General features: G+C 41.6%; 2 protein-coding genes across 2 annotated transcripts; both read left to right on the top strand.

Annotated features, from left to right (window-relative positions):
• Nucleotides 1-4,939: 4,939 nt before the first annotated feature.
• On the top strand, nucleotides 4,940-11,914 carry brd2b (bromodomain containing 2b). The gene is made up of 11 exons (XM_070912453.1): nucleotides 4,940-5,094; nucleotides 5,321-5,458; nucleotides 6,518-6,659; nucleotides 6,974-7,137; nucleotides 7,477-7,974; nucleotides 8,276-8,404; nucleotides 8,524-8,769; nucleotides 8,859-9,112; nucleotides 9,280-9,596; nucleotides 11,123-11,251; nucleotides 11,664-11,914. The coding sequence occupies exons 1-11, from the start codon at nucleotides 4,984-4,986 to the stop codon at nucleotides 11,792-11,794; spliced, it is 2,259 nt and encodes a 752-aa protein (XP_070768554.1). The 5' UTR covers nucleotides 4,940-4,983; the 3' UTR covers nucleotides 11,795-11,914.
• A 2,147-nt stretch (nucleotides 11,915-14,061) lies between these two features.
• Nucleotides 14,062-18,846, top strand: LOC139289653 (H-2 class II histocompatibility antigen, A-U alpha chain-like). Its single transcript, XM_070911254.1, has 4 exons — nucleotides 14,062-14,174; nucleotides 14,609-14,866; nucleotides 17,032-17,316; nucleotides 17,872-18,846. Exons 1-4 carry the CDS (start codon nucleotides 14,123-14,125, stop codon nucleotides 18,000-18,002), a joined length of 726 nt encoding a protein of 241 aa, XP_070767355.1. The 5' UTR covers nucleotides 14,062-14,122; the 3' UTR covers nucleotides 18,003-18,846.
• The last annotated feature ends 446 nt before the right edge of the window (nucleotides 18,847-19,292 follow it).

Here is a 19,292-nt window from a genome sequence, read left to right as displayed (position 1 = left end):
AATTGTGACAATAAATGTTTTGACTTTTCTTGTCTACTATTTTTTGACTTTACAAGATCTTCAATTTATGGGAAAATAATACATTTGCACGTACTCTTAAGTTGTTTGAGGTGATTGTGGGTGGTTGCAGTTTTCCCCCTTTATAGGATTTTTTCCCCCTATATTTTAAAGTTTAAAGTAATCCTGGAAGACGCAATTTGGGGATCTGTCATATTACTATTTACATGTGTTTGACTTAGCTTGCACTTAAAGGGGCACACAGTTTATTCTGCATGAGGAGTACTACTCAGCCATTAATAATAAAAATGTCTAAAATGTCATCTGTGGCTCTGGAAGGAAAATATGGTTATCTTGGCACTTAAGACTTTAGAAACCCTGAGTTATAAACTGAAAGTGTGTGTTTTAATAGATGTAAGCATTTACCGGAAGGCTGGATCTAATTTAATGCTATTGTGTTGCTTTATGGGAATTGTAGGCTCCAGTGTTTTTGGAATTTGATCCATAGGGATTAAAACACAGGATATCCCAGCCTCTGCTGCTTCCATTTTCACCATTCTTTTTAAAAAATGAGTCTTTTGAGTCCCTTAGCTTTATGGGGGTGCAGAAATAAATCACTGGGGTACCCCTTTAAATACTGTGTGTTGAATCAAAGTCTTTCTTGATAGCCAATCCCAACATTAGTCACTGACTCTCATGAATGAATGATTCCAGCTCAAGCTATTTGGATTCTAAAGTTTTAAGGCACGACTGAAAAAAGCTGTGCGGGTTCATGGTGGCATCTTGTGGAAAGCGTGTTGCTTTAAATACAAAATATCGCAGTTTCACAGCCTGATATCAGATCAATCTCAATAGCTTCTCTGTTGAAAAAGCACATACATGTCCATCAGCATATCGCGTAAAAACATGTCGCCCACACATACACTTCAGGACGAAATAATTGCCAGTCTTTCCATGATGTCCATAAAAATACTGACAATAATCCGACGGGGTTTTATAAGGCAGAGAAGACCTGCATCAGCACCCCCGATACTGCAGATAACAAAACACATCATAACACCATTCCCCTGCAGACAGAAGGACGTGCGTCTGTAAAAGTAAAGCCCTGACTTTGGAGCCAAAATACTAAAACCTGAAGCTGAATTCAACGCAGTGCGGCGCCTGAAACCATTGTGTGTTCGAAGTATGACCGAGAACAAGATGTACAGACCAGGGCCTGTTGGGCGTGTGTTTGTGTTTGACCGACGTCTGGTTGTAGCCAATAAGAGCGCAGAATCACCCCGAACGTGACAGGAAATACGCGGCACTGCCACGTGGTGGGTTTATATAGCGTCAAGCGGAAGCGTTTGAGCGCCATTTCATTGCGGAATAGCTCAGTGGTCTTTCAGTGGAAGTGCAGCGTCAACAGCGGTGGAAAAATTGGATTGTAATAACACCCCGCCTTCAGCCCGATGGAAGCGGCCGTCAACCCGCATCACGACAGGTAAAGTCCGCAGTGATTGTGATCGATGCCTACTTGAACCGAGGATATTTGATCGACCTTGCAGTGCCAATGAAGGTGGACTAACGTTAAATGTCATCAGAGAACGTTAGCTACGTTACTGTTACCGTTAGCCTCCTCATAATACCGCTAGCTTATCGGCGGACGGTTGCCTTAAGACACAGACTGATTTAGCTGGCTATCTTTTACAGCAGATAATCTCATCATGACTTGCTTAACGTCCACGAAATTGCAGCTAAATGTGTAGTCTCGCCCTTTCTTTTAGCTTTTAGCCTCACCAGTGAGCTGGCACAAAGAACGCAAATGACAGCTGCAGCCCCACCGGCTGCTCCCCGCCGGCTTTCTGTCAGTCGGGTCATTCATCGCTCAGACACCCTGCTAACACTAATCTCGCAGCCTAACGTTATGTGACAATCGCGTAAGATAACTGCGAATAAATACCACGTTCAGTATGCTCCTAACACACAGTATGTGCGAATCTGAAGGGTAGCGTCCCTCAATGAACCGTTAGATGTGTCGGGCATTGTTAGCTAGCATTCTGTTAGCTTAGCTCACAGCTCCTGTGCCGGTGAACAAACGTCTGAATGCTGTGGCAAAATGACTGCGGTCGACTGACAGGTTTGACCTTTGCTAAAGCAGCGACGTTAAGTAAACGTAAAAAGTGAAGATTTTCAGACAGAAAATCGCTGTCAGTCCTTCGTTTCTGTCATTGTGAGGCAGTGTTTACAAACAGTGAGGGCGGGGCGTCCAAACCACGCGATCACCAGCTGTTGGAATGTAAATCCAGGCTGACTTCTCTTTCTTTGTTTTGATTTAAATGGTACAGATTGTTTGTAGGTGAGGTGTGTGAGTACTAATGCCGTTCAGTAGAAGCAGAAGTTGATTAGATGCCGGTTGAAACAGCAAAGCCACTTTAGTCAAATGGAGCTGTCCATGTGTTTACTAGTTGATAATCAAACAGTACATCACAGAAAAAAGAAACTCCTCAGGTTTCTTTTAGCCCCCAAATATCACAGTTATGCTCATGGTATGACGTAATAGAATAATAAATAATAATAAAAGAAAATTACTTTATATTTTATTAGACATAATCTAGATATTCCTAATTCCATACAAAACAACGCACTGTTTATTTTTCTCAAAAGTGAAGAAGTTATTGCAAATGTTTACAACGCCAAGCATGCATTGTGTGTGTGTTTTAACACTGTCAAATGTTTTTATCAGCATATTGATACTTCATGATTATAACTCCGTAGTTCATAATTCTTTTGTTATGTTTGCAGATTTTGTCTTCCAAATTGTAAGTAAAGCTTACATTTTCCCTGTGGTGAGCTGACATTTGCCCCTGATGATGGCTTTTCTGTCTGTGTGTGAGAGGGGGTTACAGCTGAGTCAGTGGTCTGCCATGGACAGACTGATGGTAGTAACCAGTGATCTGTGTTAGTGACCATGGTCAGTGGACAGACCCTGCTGCTTTGTGTTCCACTAAATACATAAACTTTGTGTTTAACAGATCCTAATTTAGCACTTTGTTGGACACAGGTGCGCCAGAACATTTTAACCAGGAAAGCCCATAATAAAAACAAAACATGACAAATGACAAGGACTAAGTAAAAGATCACAAAACATCTAAAATCAGTTAATTCACAATTACATTACTTGATGAATATTTGCTTGAATAAGTGTTGCTCAAATATGTTTGAATGGAAGTTTATATTGTAATGTATTCAGTACACAATGGCTCATATTTTTCTCAACGCGCTTCAGTCGTTCTTTGTGTTGTTTGGATTCTGACTGATGTAGAAAATCAGCTCACAGGCTTTGCCACGGTTTGTGTGTCAGTGGAGCAGGTGTGTGTCTGTGAACTCTGGGGTGAGATTTAATTCTTCTAAATCTGGTTCATGTGCTCTGCTTTAGAGGGACGTGAAATAGGGATGATGGGGTTAATGGTGACATGGTGGCTTCATTCGACCACATGGATTAAGAGACTTCTCGGGTCTGTATAGGGCATGGTCTGTGTAGTTTTGCTGAACCACAGCCAAGACTGGAGATGCCTGTGAGTCATAGGGATTCTGAGATTTGCAAAGGCTTTCTTTTACTTAGCTCTATTAATTCCTGTTGGGACATTTGTTCAGTGCCTTTTAACCCCTTCTTGGTAGTAACTGTAGGAGTAGTGGGCAGCTGTAATGCCCAGGGAAGGACCGACTCCAATTTTGAGACCACAGTGCCTCAGTCAAGGGCGTTAACTTGGCATGAGTATTCAGTCATTCCTAAATAGGAGCAAACCAGAGCTTTAAGTTTACACAGAAAAGAGCAGTGTTGAGATTTGAACCCAATGTGTTTTTATTATGGACCTTAACTTAAAATGTTCTGGTGTCCAACAAAGTACAAATTTAGGATGTTAAATACAAAGTTTAGGTTTTTAGTGGAACACAAAGACAAAACAGCCATCATGAGGGACAAATGTTAGCTCCCCACAGAGAAAAGGTAAGCTTTACGTACTCTTTGTTTTACAGCAAATCTGCCAAAATAATAACATAATAAAACATCTTGACAAATATTTGAAAGCACAACAAATTTCAGACGTGGTTAATGTATTGGCCCTTTGCTGTGCAACATTGCTATTTTGTTCTGGTTGTGCTGCGGCCTTGTGCATCATTGCAATTACGCAAATTACATCAGTCTTTCTCTTTTTAGAAAAGTGGATGTTAAGTTCACTGTTTAGAATAAAACCATCTCATTGAGCATGGCGAGTGTTAAGAACTGACAAAGATGTAAGCTCACTAGCTGTTTCCTGTATTTATGTTGAGTTAAATGTGATTTTAGGGTCTTATTATACAGCCTTACTATAAGTGAATGTTTGTCTTGTAGCTGGTGAGGACCCATGCGATGGCGGTTCCCATGTCTGTGCTAAAAGTAGCAGCCTTGTGATAGAAACTTAGTTGCCTAGATGACGGTTAGCTGACTGGAAGGGCAGAACCCTAGTTTCACTGGTCATAGGTTGCGTGAATGAAGCATGTATATGTTGCACTTTTTGACATTAGCAGATTTTCCATGTGAGCATAGGAGAGGGTAGCAGATCAATCAAAGGTCATACAACACAGTCAACTTAAAAGTACCGGTTCCTTCACGAGCATGGGTTCATTGTTCTTCTTTTTTATCAATCTTTTATCATATAGTGATATGTGATATGTTGTTTGTACTTTCATTCTCACCACATTACTGTGAGGTAGCATTTCTGTTCCTGCAGTTCTTCTTTCTCATTTATCATCAGAATCTTTTAATCTTCCTGTCTCCTCCCCTCCAGCTCTCTGGTCGGGTTGTCCAGTGGCATGATGGATCAACACAGCAGCTCGGGCAAACGCATTCGCAAGCCCTCCTTGTTGTACGAGGACTTTGAGAGCCCGTCTCTGCCGCACACGATGCCCCAGGGGCCTCCCATTCCACCACAGCCCCCAGTGAAGGATCCCAGCCGGCCAGGCCGCATGACCAACCAGCTGCAGTTTCTCCAGAGGACCCTGATGAAGTTTCTGTGGAGGCATCACTTTGCCTGGCCTTTCCACGAGCCTGTGGACGCCTACAGGCTTAACTTACCGGTGAGTTAGACTTTCACTTTTTACTTTCACTTTAATTTTGTTGAGTTCTATTTATGTTTCTGCAACTCATGGTGATGCCTAGGCTCAAATGTTGAAGTAAAAATCCCCTTCTTGATGCTCCTTCGGTGGAATTCTGTTCATTTGCAGTCTTCAACATGCTCCAAGTTATGGTTTCATCAAATCTCCATGTGTGTCTCACTCTTCTGTCACTCCTCTGTCTTTTCAGGATTACCATAAAATTATCAAACAACCCATGGACATGGGGACCATCAAAAAGCGCCTGGAGAACAACTTCTACCGCAGTGCAAGTGAGTGCATACAGGACTTCAACACAATGTTCACCAACTGCTACATCTACAACAAGGTAGGTTAAAAGGTAAAAAACAGATCTTTATCCATCGTGTTTTTGTCATTTCTCTCTTACTCTTTCCTTAATGAGATGGCCCCACGCTACTGATTACATTTAATGTCAGGTGGACCGTCCTCGCTATAAAGCTCAAGGCAGTTGGGGTAGATGTCCAAATGTAGATTTGTTCCAACTTCCAACATACCCTTGTTTATTGTTTTAACTGACCTAAGCTGTAGTTATTGACTGTCCAGGCCCAGGTCCCAGGAATCTTCTTCATATTGTGAGAGAGGGCAATTTTAAACCTTTTCTGTGTTTCCCATGAGAAAAGTTAATCTAAAAGTTTGCAAACAGAAACTTGTCAGGGATATTCTGCTATCCTATGCACAGAACATGTGCTGACCTGCATGTACTGTAAGCATAACTTGTGAGGCGAGAGGGAAAGTGAAAATGTCAAATTGACAAGCAAACAAATGACTACAGCATTCAACTGTTGAGAAACATGGTGCTGCCTCTGGGAAAGTTAGAGTAGATCCATTACCAAATCATTTTTACATATCAGACAACTGCTCTGGAGACCAGAGATGCTTACAGTGATCATGCAGCAGATTACAGGGATTGTCTTTTTTTTTTTTTTTTTAAATCAACAACTATATCTTCCACCAAGCTTTGACAGCACGTCTAAATCCTGACCAAGAGTGTTGAAGTGGTAGAGAATCCCAAAAACATTAATTCTGTCTTATCATTTCGGGGTGACGCCAAAGATCATTTTCACCATCAGTTTCATTCATTTATTGCTATTTTTTTTTACTTTTGTTATTCATTTCATTTATAAAATCTCAGAGGAAATGACAAACCACAGAACAAGTTGCGAGCATTTCTGCAGTTGTCAAACAAATGTTTGGTATTTGAATGTATTGATGTTTTCTTCTGTCGCCACATGAATTAATCAGCTAATCATTAAAATACTAATAATATTGATATATTGAAATCTGTCCCACTAACAGTATTTTTTTTTTACTGTTATGGCTTCTTTGCAGCATGCTAATGTGTTTCATAAATTGTTTTCTTGGCTAGCCGACGGATGACATTGTGCTGATGGCCCAGTCCTTAGAGAAGATCTTTCTCCAAAAGGTGGCCCTGATGCCCCAGGAGGAAGTTGAACTGCCTCCTCCAGCTCCTCGAAGCAAGAACAGCAGGGGAAGAGGCCGCAAATCTGGTGAGTTTGTGAATTTGTTTATATCGTTGTTGTTTTAGTTTATTACTAGAATCACTAGAAACCTTTTGTTATGACTACGCAAATTGGACATATTTTCAGTCTCATCTGCTTCTGGTATTTTCTTTACTAATGAGCTCAGAAGTTATACAAAATGTCTTCCTGTTGCAGAAATGTAGCATTCATAATGGAAGCCACGTAAAAAGCTGCGCATGTCTCCAGTGATAATAGGCTTCCTCCAAACTATTCAGACATAACTTTTGTCACAAGTCATTCTATATTTCTATTACTAAAGTTGAACATACTGTGTCTCTCAGCATCGAGGGCTCAGCAGGTACCAGCAGTGTCCCAGTCAGCCTACTCCCCGTCTTCCTCCGACACTGGGGAGTCCATGCTGGCCAACTCTCCCCAGACTGTGCTGACCAAAAGCCTGCCACCAGCTAACATCATGGGCCTGCCCCCTACGCAGCCCACAACCAAGGTATAGACAAAAAACACAATACCTATAATGATAATAAGCATCATTTGTGCAGAAGTTTCTGAAGTGGTCGTCTATTGCTGCACACATAAAAATGTATCACAAATAAGACCAGTAAGTGAGGGTTGCAGCTTATTTGATGAATATCTTCTACAAACAACACATGTCTGGGGTGGGGTTGCTGAAACATGTAGGCAGATTTGAGTGCTTTATTCAAAGCAACATTGCAAAATGTTTTGTATTTTCAGCATTTTTGTTGCAAGAAAAAATGTGTTAAATTACAATTGGAATAAAACCACAATATTGTGTCACAGTGACTTCTAAACTCCCTTTTCATTCTAGAAAAAAGGTGTCAAACGTAAGGCAGACACCACCACCCCCTCCACCATGGGCTTGACTGTGGGCATGTCAGGAGCAACACACATGGTGGGCTTGGGGAAAGGAGGCCACGGGGGCCAAGTCCATGAAACTTCCATGCACTCCATCTCCTCCATGGGGGGCATGAGTTTGGAGACCCCACCTGGGATGGGCCTAGTCAGGAGCCCTGGAGGTCCTGTCTTGCTCCAGCCAATGATGGCAGGCACTGGACGCAGAGTGGGCAGTGGCCGCCCCATTAAACCCCCCAAGAAGGACTTGCCTGATTCTGTCCAGGCTCAGCCCTCGAGGAAGGGCAAACTAAGCCCTCAGCTGAGGTACTGCAGTGGGCTACTGAAGGACATGTTGTCAAAGAAACATGCTGCGTACGCCTGGCCTTTCTACACACCTGTGGACGCAGCTGCACTGGGACTTCATGACTATCACGATATCATTAAGTGTCCCATGGACCTCAGCACCATCAAGGTGACTTCTTATATGCTTTTAGCTTGTAGAAAGATTAATAGACAATATAGCTCGTACGGTGTTACTGATTATGTAGTAAAGTTATGTTGTTTCAGATCTCTTAATGTTAGAATGTACTTTTTTAAAATGTAACACGCTGTGATGACGAACACTGAAGCAAGCAATGGGGCTGAACATCTGTAAGATTTTGCAAATCATCAATTATTAAGAAATATAAAAAAAAACCTGATTAAAATTTTAATAAACTTCCAAAAAGTCTGGTTGGAGCACTAAAATTGTCCTTTCCCCACCTCTTCATTAGAGGAAGATGGACTGTCGTGAATACAGGGATGCTCAACAGTTTGCTAGTGACGTCAGACTCATGTTCTCCAACTGCTACAAGTACAACCCACCTGACCATGACGTTGTGGGCATGGCACGGAAGCTGCAGGTGAGCCTCGCTGTCTTATTCTACTTTTCAACTAATCAAAATGAAAGTGCAGCAGACTGTGAGGTTAATTGTTTATTTCTTTCTTACTCTTTGATTTGGGCTTTTTTTTTGTGCCTCAGGATGTGTTTGAGTTCCGTTTTGCCAAGATGCCAGATGAACCACATATGGATCACACAGCCATGTCAATGAGTGGCCACCCAACATCCTCGTCCTCTTCTTCTTCCTCCTCCTCGTCCTCGTCTTCCTCCACCTCTGAGAGTGAGCCCAGCAGCGAGAGTGAAGAGAGTGAGAGCAGCCCCAACTCCGACAGCGAGGAAGAGCGAGCACACCGCCTGGCTGAGTTACAGGACCAAGTGTGCACACAAGTAAGTCTCTTTATCACGACAAACTTCACGTGGAAACAAAAACAGTTTTCACAAACATCATATTTTCTTAAATGTAATTTTCTAAACAGCTCAGAGCCGTGCACGAGCAGCTGGCTGCCCTCTCCCAGGGCCCCATCGTCAAGCCCAAGAAGAAGAAGGAGAAGAAGGAGAAAAAGGAGAAGAAGAAAAAGAAGAAGCTGGAGAAGCGAAGTCGAGGTGGCAGAAGCAGAGCTGGCTCTGAGGAATGGAAAATGCCCGGCAAGATACTGAAAACCAAGTCTGCCAGAGCAGGTGGCTCCCAGGTCAAGAAAGCCCAGGGGAAGAAGAGTAACAAGAACAGCAAGTTAGTAGTAAAATAATTACCATCAAACTGTATCTCAGTTTTTAAAGCTTCCCAGTATACAGTAAAATAATCCTAATCTTGTATCTGTAATCACGTATGCAGAATATCACGCAGCTGATGATAATGAGCTTTTGTCCCGACTGCGTCACTTCCTCTTGTTTCCGCAGGACCACAAAGAAGCCATTCTACCCTCCGGTGGCCCCTTCCATGCTGCCGCACTACGACTCAGAGGAAGAGGAGGAGATCGTGCCCATGTCGTACGATGAGAAGCGCCAGCTGAGCCTCGACATCAACAAGCTCCCTGGGGAGAAGCTGGGTCGTGTGGTCCACATCATTCAGTCCAGGGAGCCTTCGCTGAGGGACACCAACCCTGAAGAGATCGAGATCGACTTTGAAACACTCAAGCCCTCGACACTGAAAGAGCTGGAGCGCTACGTCATGACCTGTCTGAGGAAGAAGCCCCGTAAGCCCTACGCTGACCAAGGTAAATGAAACGTCCGTCCATGTCTTGTGTGTAGCTTTGCACTCATTGACAAGTTATTAGCATTATTGGTATTTTACGGGCCAGTTAATCAATATCAGCATGTGATGCAGCTCTCTTTTGGGGGGAGCACTTGACTTAGGTGCCGACCTTTGCAGCTAAAATTAAGTTCACTATTTGTTAGCTGCATCATTTCTCACCCTCAAGCAACAATGCAACTCGAAGCAGCTTTGTAAGGGTTAGCACTTAGCAGTGAGCCAGTTTGTAATATTGTTTTGCTTTTTAAATGTCAAATGAGAGTCAATGATGATTGACACATGACGTTTGTGGTGGGTTTCAGCTGCCTGTTGGTTAAACAGAACCCAGACCTGTCAACATTTAGCCGATATATTTTATTTTTTTGTATTTGTATTTATATTTTATACGTAGAATGCACATTGATCAGCGCCATTGTTAATATGCCAGTGTCATTTTCAACAGTTTACTCTTGGCCAGATGTTCAATTATCCATTAAAACAACAATAAAGCAAACATGTAAAACTGTGACAGAAGGTGGAAGACATGAACATGAACAGAGGATGAAAAGCTGAACGGCATAGGAGGAAATGCAAGTAATAATACAAAACAAAAACAGTCAATCAGGGCAAACATCACATCACATCACAACATCACAGAGCAGATAATAAGCGAAGGACAAGGGACACAATCTGACAAACAAACGAGAGCCAATCAAATGAGAACAGACGAGACAAACGTGCAGCGACTGATATGACGGCAGGTCTGGTTGCTTTTTAACCAAGTTATATGCAAAGGAGCTGATTTACATTTTGATATCAAATTTAGATTTTCCTCCACTTGATTTACTGAAGAAATGAAAATGTTACCATAGTGTTGCACCAAATTGACAGTCCTGTAATGTTGCTTTCTCAGCCAGTTAACGCACTTGACTTTGGCACAGTACCCACATGTTTTATTCATCTCTCCCGCTCCATGTGTCTCAGTGACTGAAGAGCTAGTTTTCCTCCTGAGTAAACACTGCTGGATGAGATCCTTAAGGCCAATACAGTGATGATGAATTTGCTAAGTTAGTATGTACAGCATGGCAACATGGTGCTTGATGCATGAAGCATTTAATCAATGACATGTCATGGAAGTTTGTGTGAATGTTTGAAACGTTTCCCACATTATTGACTGTACTAGCTACACTAACACTAAACCAAAGAATGTTTGCAGCAGCTTGGTAAGAAGAGCCATGTCTGCTACTCAGGAAGCCAAACTGCAGAACGAAGTTACAGCTCTTTTGGTCTCAGCTGAATAGAACGGTGTACAGTGTGCCATCGAGGTATCGCACGGTTACATCCCATTACTTATGTTTGATTGAATTTTAGCCCTCGCTACCTCCAGAATTCCCTGTGAGATAGCCCTGATGTTCCACGACGTCTCCGCTCCATAAAAACATCTCATAACACAAACTGCATTAGCGTACGGACCCCAGGTCTGTAACAGCCTTCTCGTCTTTTCATGTGCAGCGGCAAAGAAAGGCAGCATTGGCAAGTCTAAAGAGGAGCTGACTCTGGAGAAGAGGCGGGAGCTGGAGAGGAGGCTGCAAGATGTCAGTGGGCAACTCAATTCTGTCAAGAAACCTACGAAACCTAAAGGTGAGCTCACGCATTCTCCATGTGCACGTCTTCCCATGCACACCACGACGTGCACCTCAGGATCAGGTTTAATGCCAAGTAGGTTTTTACATACAAGGGATTTGCCTTGGTGTTTTGGTGTTTCGCAACATAGTAAGAGAGAAGGAAAAAACAAGCACAGCAAAAGTCAAGAATCATAAATATGAAATGGAAAAATTGCAATAAAAAATGAAGGGGATGATGTGTGCAGAATATTAACAGGGTGTTCATGAGTCAGACCATGTTGCTATTTAGATGTAAACTATTTGTTGATTGTTTGTCTTTCGTAAGATATTGGACCGGCTGCATTAAAAGTTCTCCTCCTTCTCGTCTCGACCTGGTGTATCCGTAAAACTCTTCGTGTATTTACTCCTACTTATTGTTCTCTCATCAGTGGAGAAGCCCAGCGCTGTGGAGACTCACACCCAGCCCTCGCGCCTCAGTGGAAGCAGCTCCAGCTCCGACTCATCTTCCTCCTCCTCCTCCTCCTCATCCTCAGACACCAGTGATTCAGACTCTGGTTGAGATCCTGAGCGCTGGCTCAGAGAGAAAACACTAATAACTCAGGGACCTGGGCTGGCCCAGGACACAACACGCCCTGAAACGGTAGTCGGCTGAGATATTGGATAGTGAAAAACACTCCAAGTGGACTAAAATGTTTTGAATGTGGGACTGAGGGATGTGAAACAACCTCTCTGTGGATAATCGTAGAACCCAAAACACTAAATGCCTTGGTTTCCCCTCCCTCCCTGTTGTAAATACTTGTACAAATTTATGTTTCTTTTATAAAGAAGAATTTTATGGTGATCCCCCAAAGAGGGAAGCGGAGTAATAAAAAAAAAAAAAGGATGTGGAAAGACGGGCCTTACTCCAAATCTGCTTTGGCTGGCCTTACGCTGTGTCCTCTGTGGTGAGGGAATGGAAGAGTCTTTTATTTATTTGTTTTCTTCACCCACATTTCCTCAGACGTTACTGGAATTTGAACCAGCAACCTTTTTTTGGTCACAAGCCTTGCTTTTCTAACATCTGGCCTTCTGCCGCGCTTCATTTTCGATCAACCTTTAGACTCAGCCTTAATCATCCAGATTGTTTAGGGGGGGGAGAAAAAAAAAATACAAAACTGTTAAGCAGCGCAAAGATTCCTTCTCATGTTCAGCCTCTGGTGTCAGCCACTTTCAGGTCCAAATTTGAAGTTTGAGTTCTGGATCATTTCTCTTTTATGTTGACGCACATTATTCTTGCAGTTAAAGCTCAGTTGGACGTTGAGCTTCATGCTGCAGTCTGTTTTACAGCGTGTAGGTTTTGTTTTTTTGAAAACAAAGTGGGTTCACACCATAGTACAGTATGGAAATGGCTTAAAATACTGTAATTACAAAGTTTGCAATTAAGTAACATACTCATTCAGTTTGTATTGATTTTGATGGCTGCACTATTCTCCTTAAAGCCCACCAGCCATTTTAAGACGGACTAGTCTTATAAATGTGACACTAATTGAAGTACTGTCTTCAGTATTTTGAAATCAGTTCTTACTTGATGTTCTCAGCATTTCTCTTCATTACTTCAAACTGTAACTGAAGTCTGTTTAGGAGCTGAACGCAGGCTGCTGAATGTTATAGTGCAGGTTTCTAGTCTCCCACATTCATCTGAACATGTGAAGTATTGCTTTACTGTTTCTGTAGCACTTGAAAACTCAGTGACGGTTTCTTAAAGAAATCTCGCGGCTGCTCGGCACTTACTGGAACAAACGGTGTTGATTGAAAAAAACTGAAGCTGAATAACGCTACAAGTAAATAAGGATTAAAGATGGTCTTTATTTAGACGTAAAGAGACAAAGTCCTCATAGTCACGCATAGTTGAAGCTGTTGTTGAATGTTCAGTGAAAGAATATATGCTTGTATATACTTAAACTGTATTTGCTGTTGCACAGACTATTGTATTTCTGCTGTTCAGTCTTTGTTTTTTTCAGTTACCTTGTTTCCTTTTTTTTTTACATGCTGTTATTTCTCATTCCAGTTAACTGTCTAAGTTGTTTCCTGAAGAGCGTTCACATGAGCACCGCTGCCTCTGGTCAAGCAGGTTGTTGCCTCTCAGAAGCATACCTTTTTGATTTGGCAAGTGTGTTTATTAAAATATTCTCTTCTGTACAAAGACTCTGAGTTCTGTCTGGCTGTCTGGGATCAGTGGGAGTGGGATATTTTCAAGTCTTTCTTTTTAATTTTCAATTAACTCAATTGACTAGCAGTTTGACACAATTTTGATAATCAATTAATTGTTTAAGTAATTTATTGAGCACAAATACTTAACAGTCTGTGGTTCTAGTTTATCAAATGTGGAGATGTGCTCCCTTTTTGTTTTTTATCTCTTTTAAGTTTGTTTTAACTGTTAAAATAATTAGATTTATCCAGATGAAAACATTGTCTTAAAGCTGACACGTTAATGGAAGTCAGGAGCACAAATTACTCCTTATTTTTGTGATTTTTGTTCTTTCAAGTACTCGGTTGCTGTACAAATAAATATTAAATTGCAATATACTGAAGTATGATGGGACATAAAATGAACAGAGCATTCTATAGCTTTAAAAACACAAGATAATAGCTGTAAACTTACGTATTTTATGTAAAAGTACAACTTGTTATGAATTTCCTCCACTAGGTGGCAGCAGTTACTCATGTTGAAAACACTGAAGGAAGATGTAATGCAGATTTTAAGGTGGAAACGTTGTTGTCACTGAGTTCCAAGCATTGATTGGTTTGTGTTGTGAGGAAGTAATCTCGGCATATGAATCCATTAGTGTCAGTTTGGTGTTTGGCAGGGACGAGCTGCAGGCAGAGAAACCTGAAATGCAACACGGCGATGAATCTGTTCCCAGTGCTGCTGGTTGTTTGTCTTCCAAAATGCAGTCAAGGTTAGTTTTTGTAAAAGTACATTATTCATGATTGTTAAGAGTTTTTGTTTTCAGATATGCAAAGGAAGAATAGGAAGAAAAGCAAGTTCATTACTACAGTGAGGATGCTGTGGTTATTACATTTTGATCAGCTATGTACCATTTTTATAAAATACACTTTTTTTTGTCTGCCTCTGCATTATAAAATGTCACTATTTTCTTCCATTTAACTACTGCATTTTGCATGCCAGCTTCATTTTTACAATAGAAATCATCATGTCTGGTTACCTGCCAGTGTGGCTGATGGAGCCAAAAACAGCCAACATTTTAGAGGCAGTTTGGAAGATGTTTGATGTTAATGCTCCATAGCACAGACACCAGATCTACTCACAAAAATAAGTTTGAACAACTAGATTGCACATTGCATGTTTTTTATCTTTTCAATCAAACTGCAGGTAAACACTTGCTTCGCTTTTTGACCTTCTGTCAGAGGGACATGAAGGGAGACGGCCAGTATGATATTGAATTTGACGGCGATCAGCTCCTCTACGTTGACCCTTTCACCTATCAGGCAGTCCCGCGTCTGCCAGAGTTTGTGGAGCAGTGGACCCCTGATCCTGGACTGGCCAAAGACACATACGTGTCCTTGGGAACCTGCCAGTACAACATCCCACGTGCCATAAAGGGAGAACACAATCCTCCAGAGGTCATAGGTGAGGCAGTTGAAACAGTTTTTACTGAAAATACGAGTACTCTTAAAGATGTTACTGAATCCGTGAGCCTCAGAGCTGTGGGGTCCTGACGGAAATGTCACCTTAGCCAGTGGAAGAAGTAAAAGTACCAATACAACAATGTATAGATACTCCATTACAAGTCAAAGTCCTGCATTCTTGGTAAAAGTGTTATCAGCTAAATGTACTTAAAGTAATTGATTAGACTTTTAATACTGATGATGCAACAATCTGTAAACAGCAGTTTACTGGTGTAACTGCTCGAGGTGGAGCTGGTTTTAACTACTTTATGTACAGTTGGTAGTTTAGCTCAGTGGTTCCCTATCTAGGGGTCAGGCCAAGATAAATCCGATGGGTCATGAGATGAAGATAAAACACATTTCTTTGCTTTTGTTTTTAAAAAGAATACAGGATAATTTGGCCTCTCTGGGCCTCAAACAGTTATTTCAATAAAACCATGTGAGAAGTTTAGAGGGGAAATGTCTCTTTACCTAATCATGTGTGTTTATATGTAAAATATTAATTTACAAAGTAACTTGTAACTACAGCTGTCAAATAAATATAGCGTAATAAAAAGTACAATAGTTCTCTCTCAAATGTAGTGAAGTAAAAAGTAACAAAAAATAGAACTACTCAAGGAAAGTACCTCAAAGTCATACTTAAGTATAATAATTGCATCAATGTACGTAGTTACTTTCCACCACTTCCTTTAGTCTTGAACCAGGATTGAGGAATGGTCACAAGATCCTTGTCTAAGGCTCTGAGGCTGCAAATAAAATCTGTTAAATGACAAGAACACAAGAAACATCAGTAAACAGCCAGGAGTCACGCTGCTGGATTCATCTTTCCAAAACTCAAACTAGATTATAGACTAATCCCAAGAACAAAAGTCAGTGAAACTACTAGAGTGTAATGGAAGCAGCCATAGTTAATGAGAGGTGCTCTGGTGTGTATGCTTAAGAGGAGAACCGGTACCAGCAGGGACAATCCCTGTGAGGTGCAATTAACCTCTCTGGGTGTATAATCATGCATGTATTGTCAGTGCAGGTTTAAGCGTCTGTCACTGTTTATTGTGTAGCTCTGCACTGGGGAGTTTCCATTAATTAGCCTGCGTGTCACAGTACAGGTATGTTTATCTGTGGCAATCTCCCTCTGATGCAAGTGCTTGTATCTCTTCATAGCTATCATTTCAGTTCATTAGTTCAATTCTTTGCCTCGTCGCAGAAATCTCAAAAATGTTTTTGTTTTGGGACGATTAAAGCCACAGCATTCGACCCATTATCAAGGTTGAACATAGAATTGAATATTTTTCAATGCCTTTAAAGTGGCTAATTGATATTTTTACAATAACAATGTGACAGAGAATTATCACCTGAATCTGCAGCTCCTCTCGGCTTTATGGAGCTTTATAGAGACTTTCAGCTCATTGGCAACTTTGCTGTTTTGTTTCATTCTCACTGCTCTCACAGCGTCGTTTTTGGCTGCAGCAGGCCGCTGTTTTCAGCGATAAAACTCTGAAAGCCCACTGCGCACTACCTGCTCAGCACCAAACAGCAGACAGACACAGTTAGCGACTAGCTGGTGGAGCATTTAGCAGCAAAAGAGCCAGCTATTCCCCTCAGGAGTTGGAAGAGACCAGAGCTAAAAGAGAGTTAATATTGGGGTTATATTCACCAGGTGGCCAAAACCATGATTCCAAATGAATGACAATGTTGTTTCCGCTGCCCCAAAGTGGCCAAGAAATTTGTTATGCATGTTTATGGTACCAGTAGACACTGTTTTTTTGCATCGTCGTCTGTCCACTCCCGATGAATTATGGCTCTGGGGAGGCTTTTAAAAACATCCAGAAGTATAAAACTGTGAAGGGTGTAAACACTGCAGTAATGTGTTGGTTTTTACAGTTACACTATATAGCTAAAAGTACTTTTGTCTGAGGCTGTTTGTCATGGTTTGGGCGATGTCCCTTACTTCCAACAAAGGGACATCTTAATGCAAAAGCATACAACGTTATTTCAGACAATATTGCACCTCCAACTCTGTGGCGACAGTTATAGCAGTATATTAATGTGCTTGTGGTTTTGGAATGAAATGTTCATGTAGTGTAACTCTATCTTTCTTTGTCAAACATCCAATCCCTTCATCTGCAGTCAGTCCAACCTCAATGATCTACCCAAAGCAGGAGATGGAACTCGGGGTCCCCAACACCCTCATCTGCTTTGTCAGTGACTTCCATCCGCCTGTAGTGGACATCACCTGGACCAGGAACGGGCAGCCCGTGGACCAGAGCGAGGTCAGCCAGACTCAGTACTACTCCAACAGCGACTTCAGCTTCCGCATCTCGTCCTACCTGGACTTCACTCCGCAGGAGAGCGACATCTACTCCTGCAGCGTGGGCCACGTCAGCCTGCAGGTGCCTCTCACCAAGTTCTGGGGTAGGTCAGTCATGATATGACAACAGAGGGGATGAAACAGAAGAGCAAAGAGGTGATGTTAAACTTGTAAAATATACCCACAATGTGTAGAAAATGAAGAGGGACATACGATATTGAAATTCGACAGATATTCAATAACCAATTTCCATGCATTGCGGCCAGTACTGACATTTGTATTGGCTGATATGGCATACAGATATGTATTGATACATCTATCTATCTATCTATCTATCTATCTATCTACAACTCCCAACAGATATAGCCATTACAGCTAAATAAACAAAATAAAGCCACAGTTTTACACTTGTAATTAACAAAGGAATAATTGTGCGTTTGTAGTAGAAAGTAGGCCTTCAGACATTCAGGTGATAGATGGACTTTTGTTAAATATTAAACATCAGCAAGTGGTATTTGGCAGGATAGTATTGGCACAAAATGTTGGCCACAGGTAGCTTTAGTAAAGACTGGTATCAGCTTTCACAAACTCACATCAGTAAAACTCTCATGCTATTTGTGTGTGTGTGTGTGTGTGTGTGTGTGTGTGTTTTTCCTCAGAGGCTGAAGTACACACAGACCAGCAGGTTGTGGAGACAGCAGTGTGTGTTTGCGGTGTGATCCTGGGGCTGATTGGAGTTGTCACAGGACTCTGGTTCATCATGAAAGCCAACAAGTCCTGCCAGGCGTAACACGCATCAAGACAAACACCTGAATTTCGATGTCAGATGTGTGATCTGTTTTCCCTTGTGTTTTTCCTCTGGGAGTGAGCTGGAGTGACATTTCCTTTTGTCCCCCTCATACTTGTATTTTTTCCACACCTGCAATGTTGTATGTTGTCTGTTTTCCCTCCCCATTTCTGCAACTACACTAAATCTAAGCTAAAAAGACATCAGTTAAAGCAATAGTTTGACATTTTGGCAGACGATTAATATCACTCTCATGTCTGTGCTGTAAATATAAGGATACAGCTAGGAGACAGTTAGCTTAGCACAAAGATTGGGAAACAGCGGGAAACAGCTGGCCTGGCTCTGTCCATCAGTCCGCCCAACAGCGCCTCTAAAGCCCACTAAGTAGAAAGAAATATTCTGGCACAAACAGCGAAAAAGATATAAAGAGTTCATTAGTGAGCTTTAGAAGTGCAGATTTTGTTTTCAGGCTACTAGCTGTAGCCTTCAATTTCATGGACATACCAACATCAGAGTGGTATCAGTTCTTCTTTATCTCAAATAATTTCCCAAAATGTACAACTATTCCTTTAAGAAGGGACTTAATTTAGGCTCCAGTTACTATTCCCAAATGTACTCAGTGGACTTAATCCTTTGAATCACACAGATACTTCAACACATGATGTGTAAGACAATGTAGAGGCTTTACGCATGTTTTTGTCACATTGTAGCACTGAAACAAGTTTGAAGCTTACTGTGTTTGTCATGTTACGAATAAAGCGCTTGAAGGGAAGTTGAAAATGTCTGTTCCTGCATGTTGTACTGCATGACAAATGACATATTCAAATAAAAGAGAACTGTTCTCTTACTTTCTTGCTCGTGTGCTCATTAACCCACTGGCACGCTCACAAAGTCACCATCGATTATCACAGCACCGACTAAGCTTCTGGGCAGATTGCTGGTCCTGCACTGACTGCCTGACGTGAATGATCAGTAAATAATGTCTGTCATGTCTGCTTGCTTGTGTTTTAACACTGGCACAGAACGGCGATGCTCCAAACTGCCTCTGTTCTCTGCTGGGTTTATTTGGCTCGGGCCTGAATCTAATTATTTTCACAGTGATTGATAAGATAGCTGCCACATTTTACTGTAGAAGTGTGTGGAGCCTCTGAGAGATGGATTTGAGACCTCAAACACTGAAAATACTGCAGCTTTGATTTTGCAAAAAAAGTACATATTCAGTGGTGAAGAAATAATTCACACCGTGGACAGAGAGAAGAACGAGGCTACAAAACTCATTTTGATCACGACAAC

Source organism: Enoplosus armatus, chromosome 9, assembly GCF_043641665.1.
Source record: "Enoplosus armatus isolate fEnoArm2 chromosome 9, fEnoArm2.hap1, whole genome shotgun sequence".
NCBI classification, from domain to species: Eukaryota; Metazoa; Chordata; class Actinopteri; order Centrarchiformes; family Enoplosidae; genus Enoplosus; species Enoplosus armatus.
This window is presented reverse-complemented; position numbering and strand designations above follow the sequence as displayed.

Coding starts and splice junctions, on each gene's coding strand:
- LOC139289653 (XM_070911254.1), top strand. CDS start 14,123: ATGAATCTGTTCCCAGTGCTGCTGGTTGTTTGTCTTCCAAAATGCAGT. Junction 14,867..17,031: donor CAATCCTCCAGAGGTCATAG/GTGAGGCAGTTG, acceptor CTTCATCTGCAG/TCAGTCCAACCTCAATGATC. Junction 17,317..17,871: donor GCCTCTCACCAAGTTCTGGG/GTAGGTCAGTCA, acceptor GTTTTTCCTCAG/AGGCTGAAGTACACACAGAC.
- brd2b (XM_070912453.1), top strand. CDS start 4,984: ATGACCAACCAGCTGCAGTTTCTCCAGAGGACCCTGATGAAGTTTCTG. Junction 7,138..7,476: donor CTACGCAGCCCACAACCAAG/GTATAGACAAAA, acceptor TTTTCATTCTAG/AAAAAAGGTGTCAAACGTAA. Junction 8,405..8,523: donor GCATGGCACGGAAGCTGCAG/GTGAGCCTCGCT, acceptor TTTGTGCCTCAG/GATGTGTTTGAGTTCCGTTT.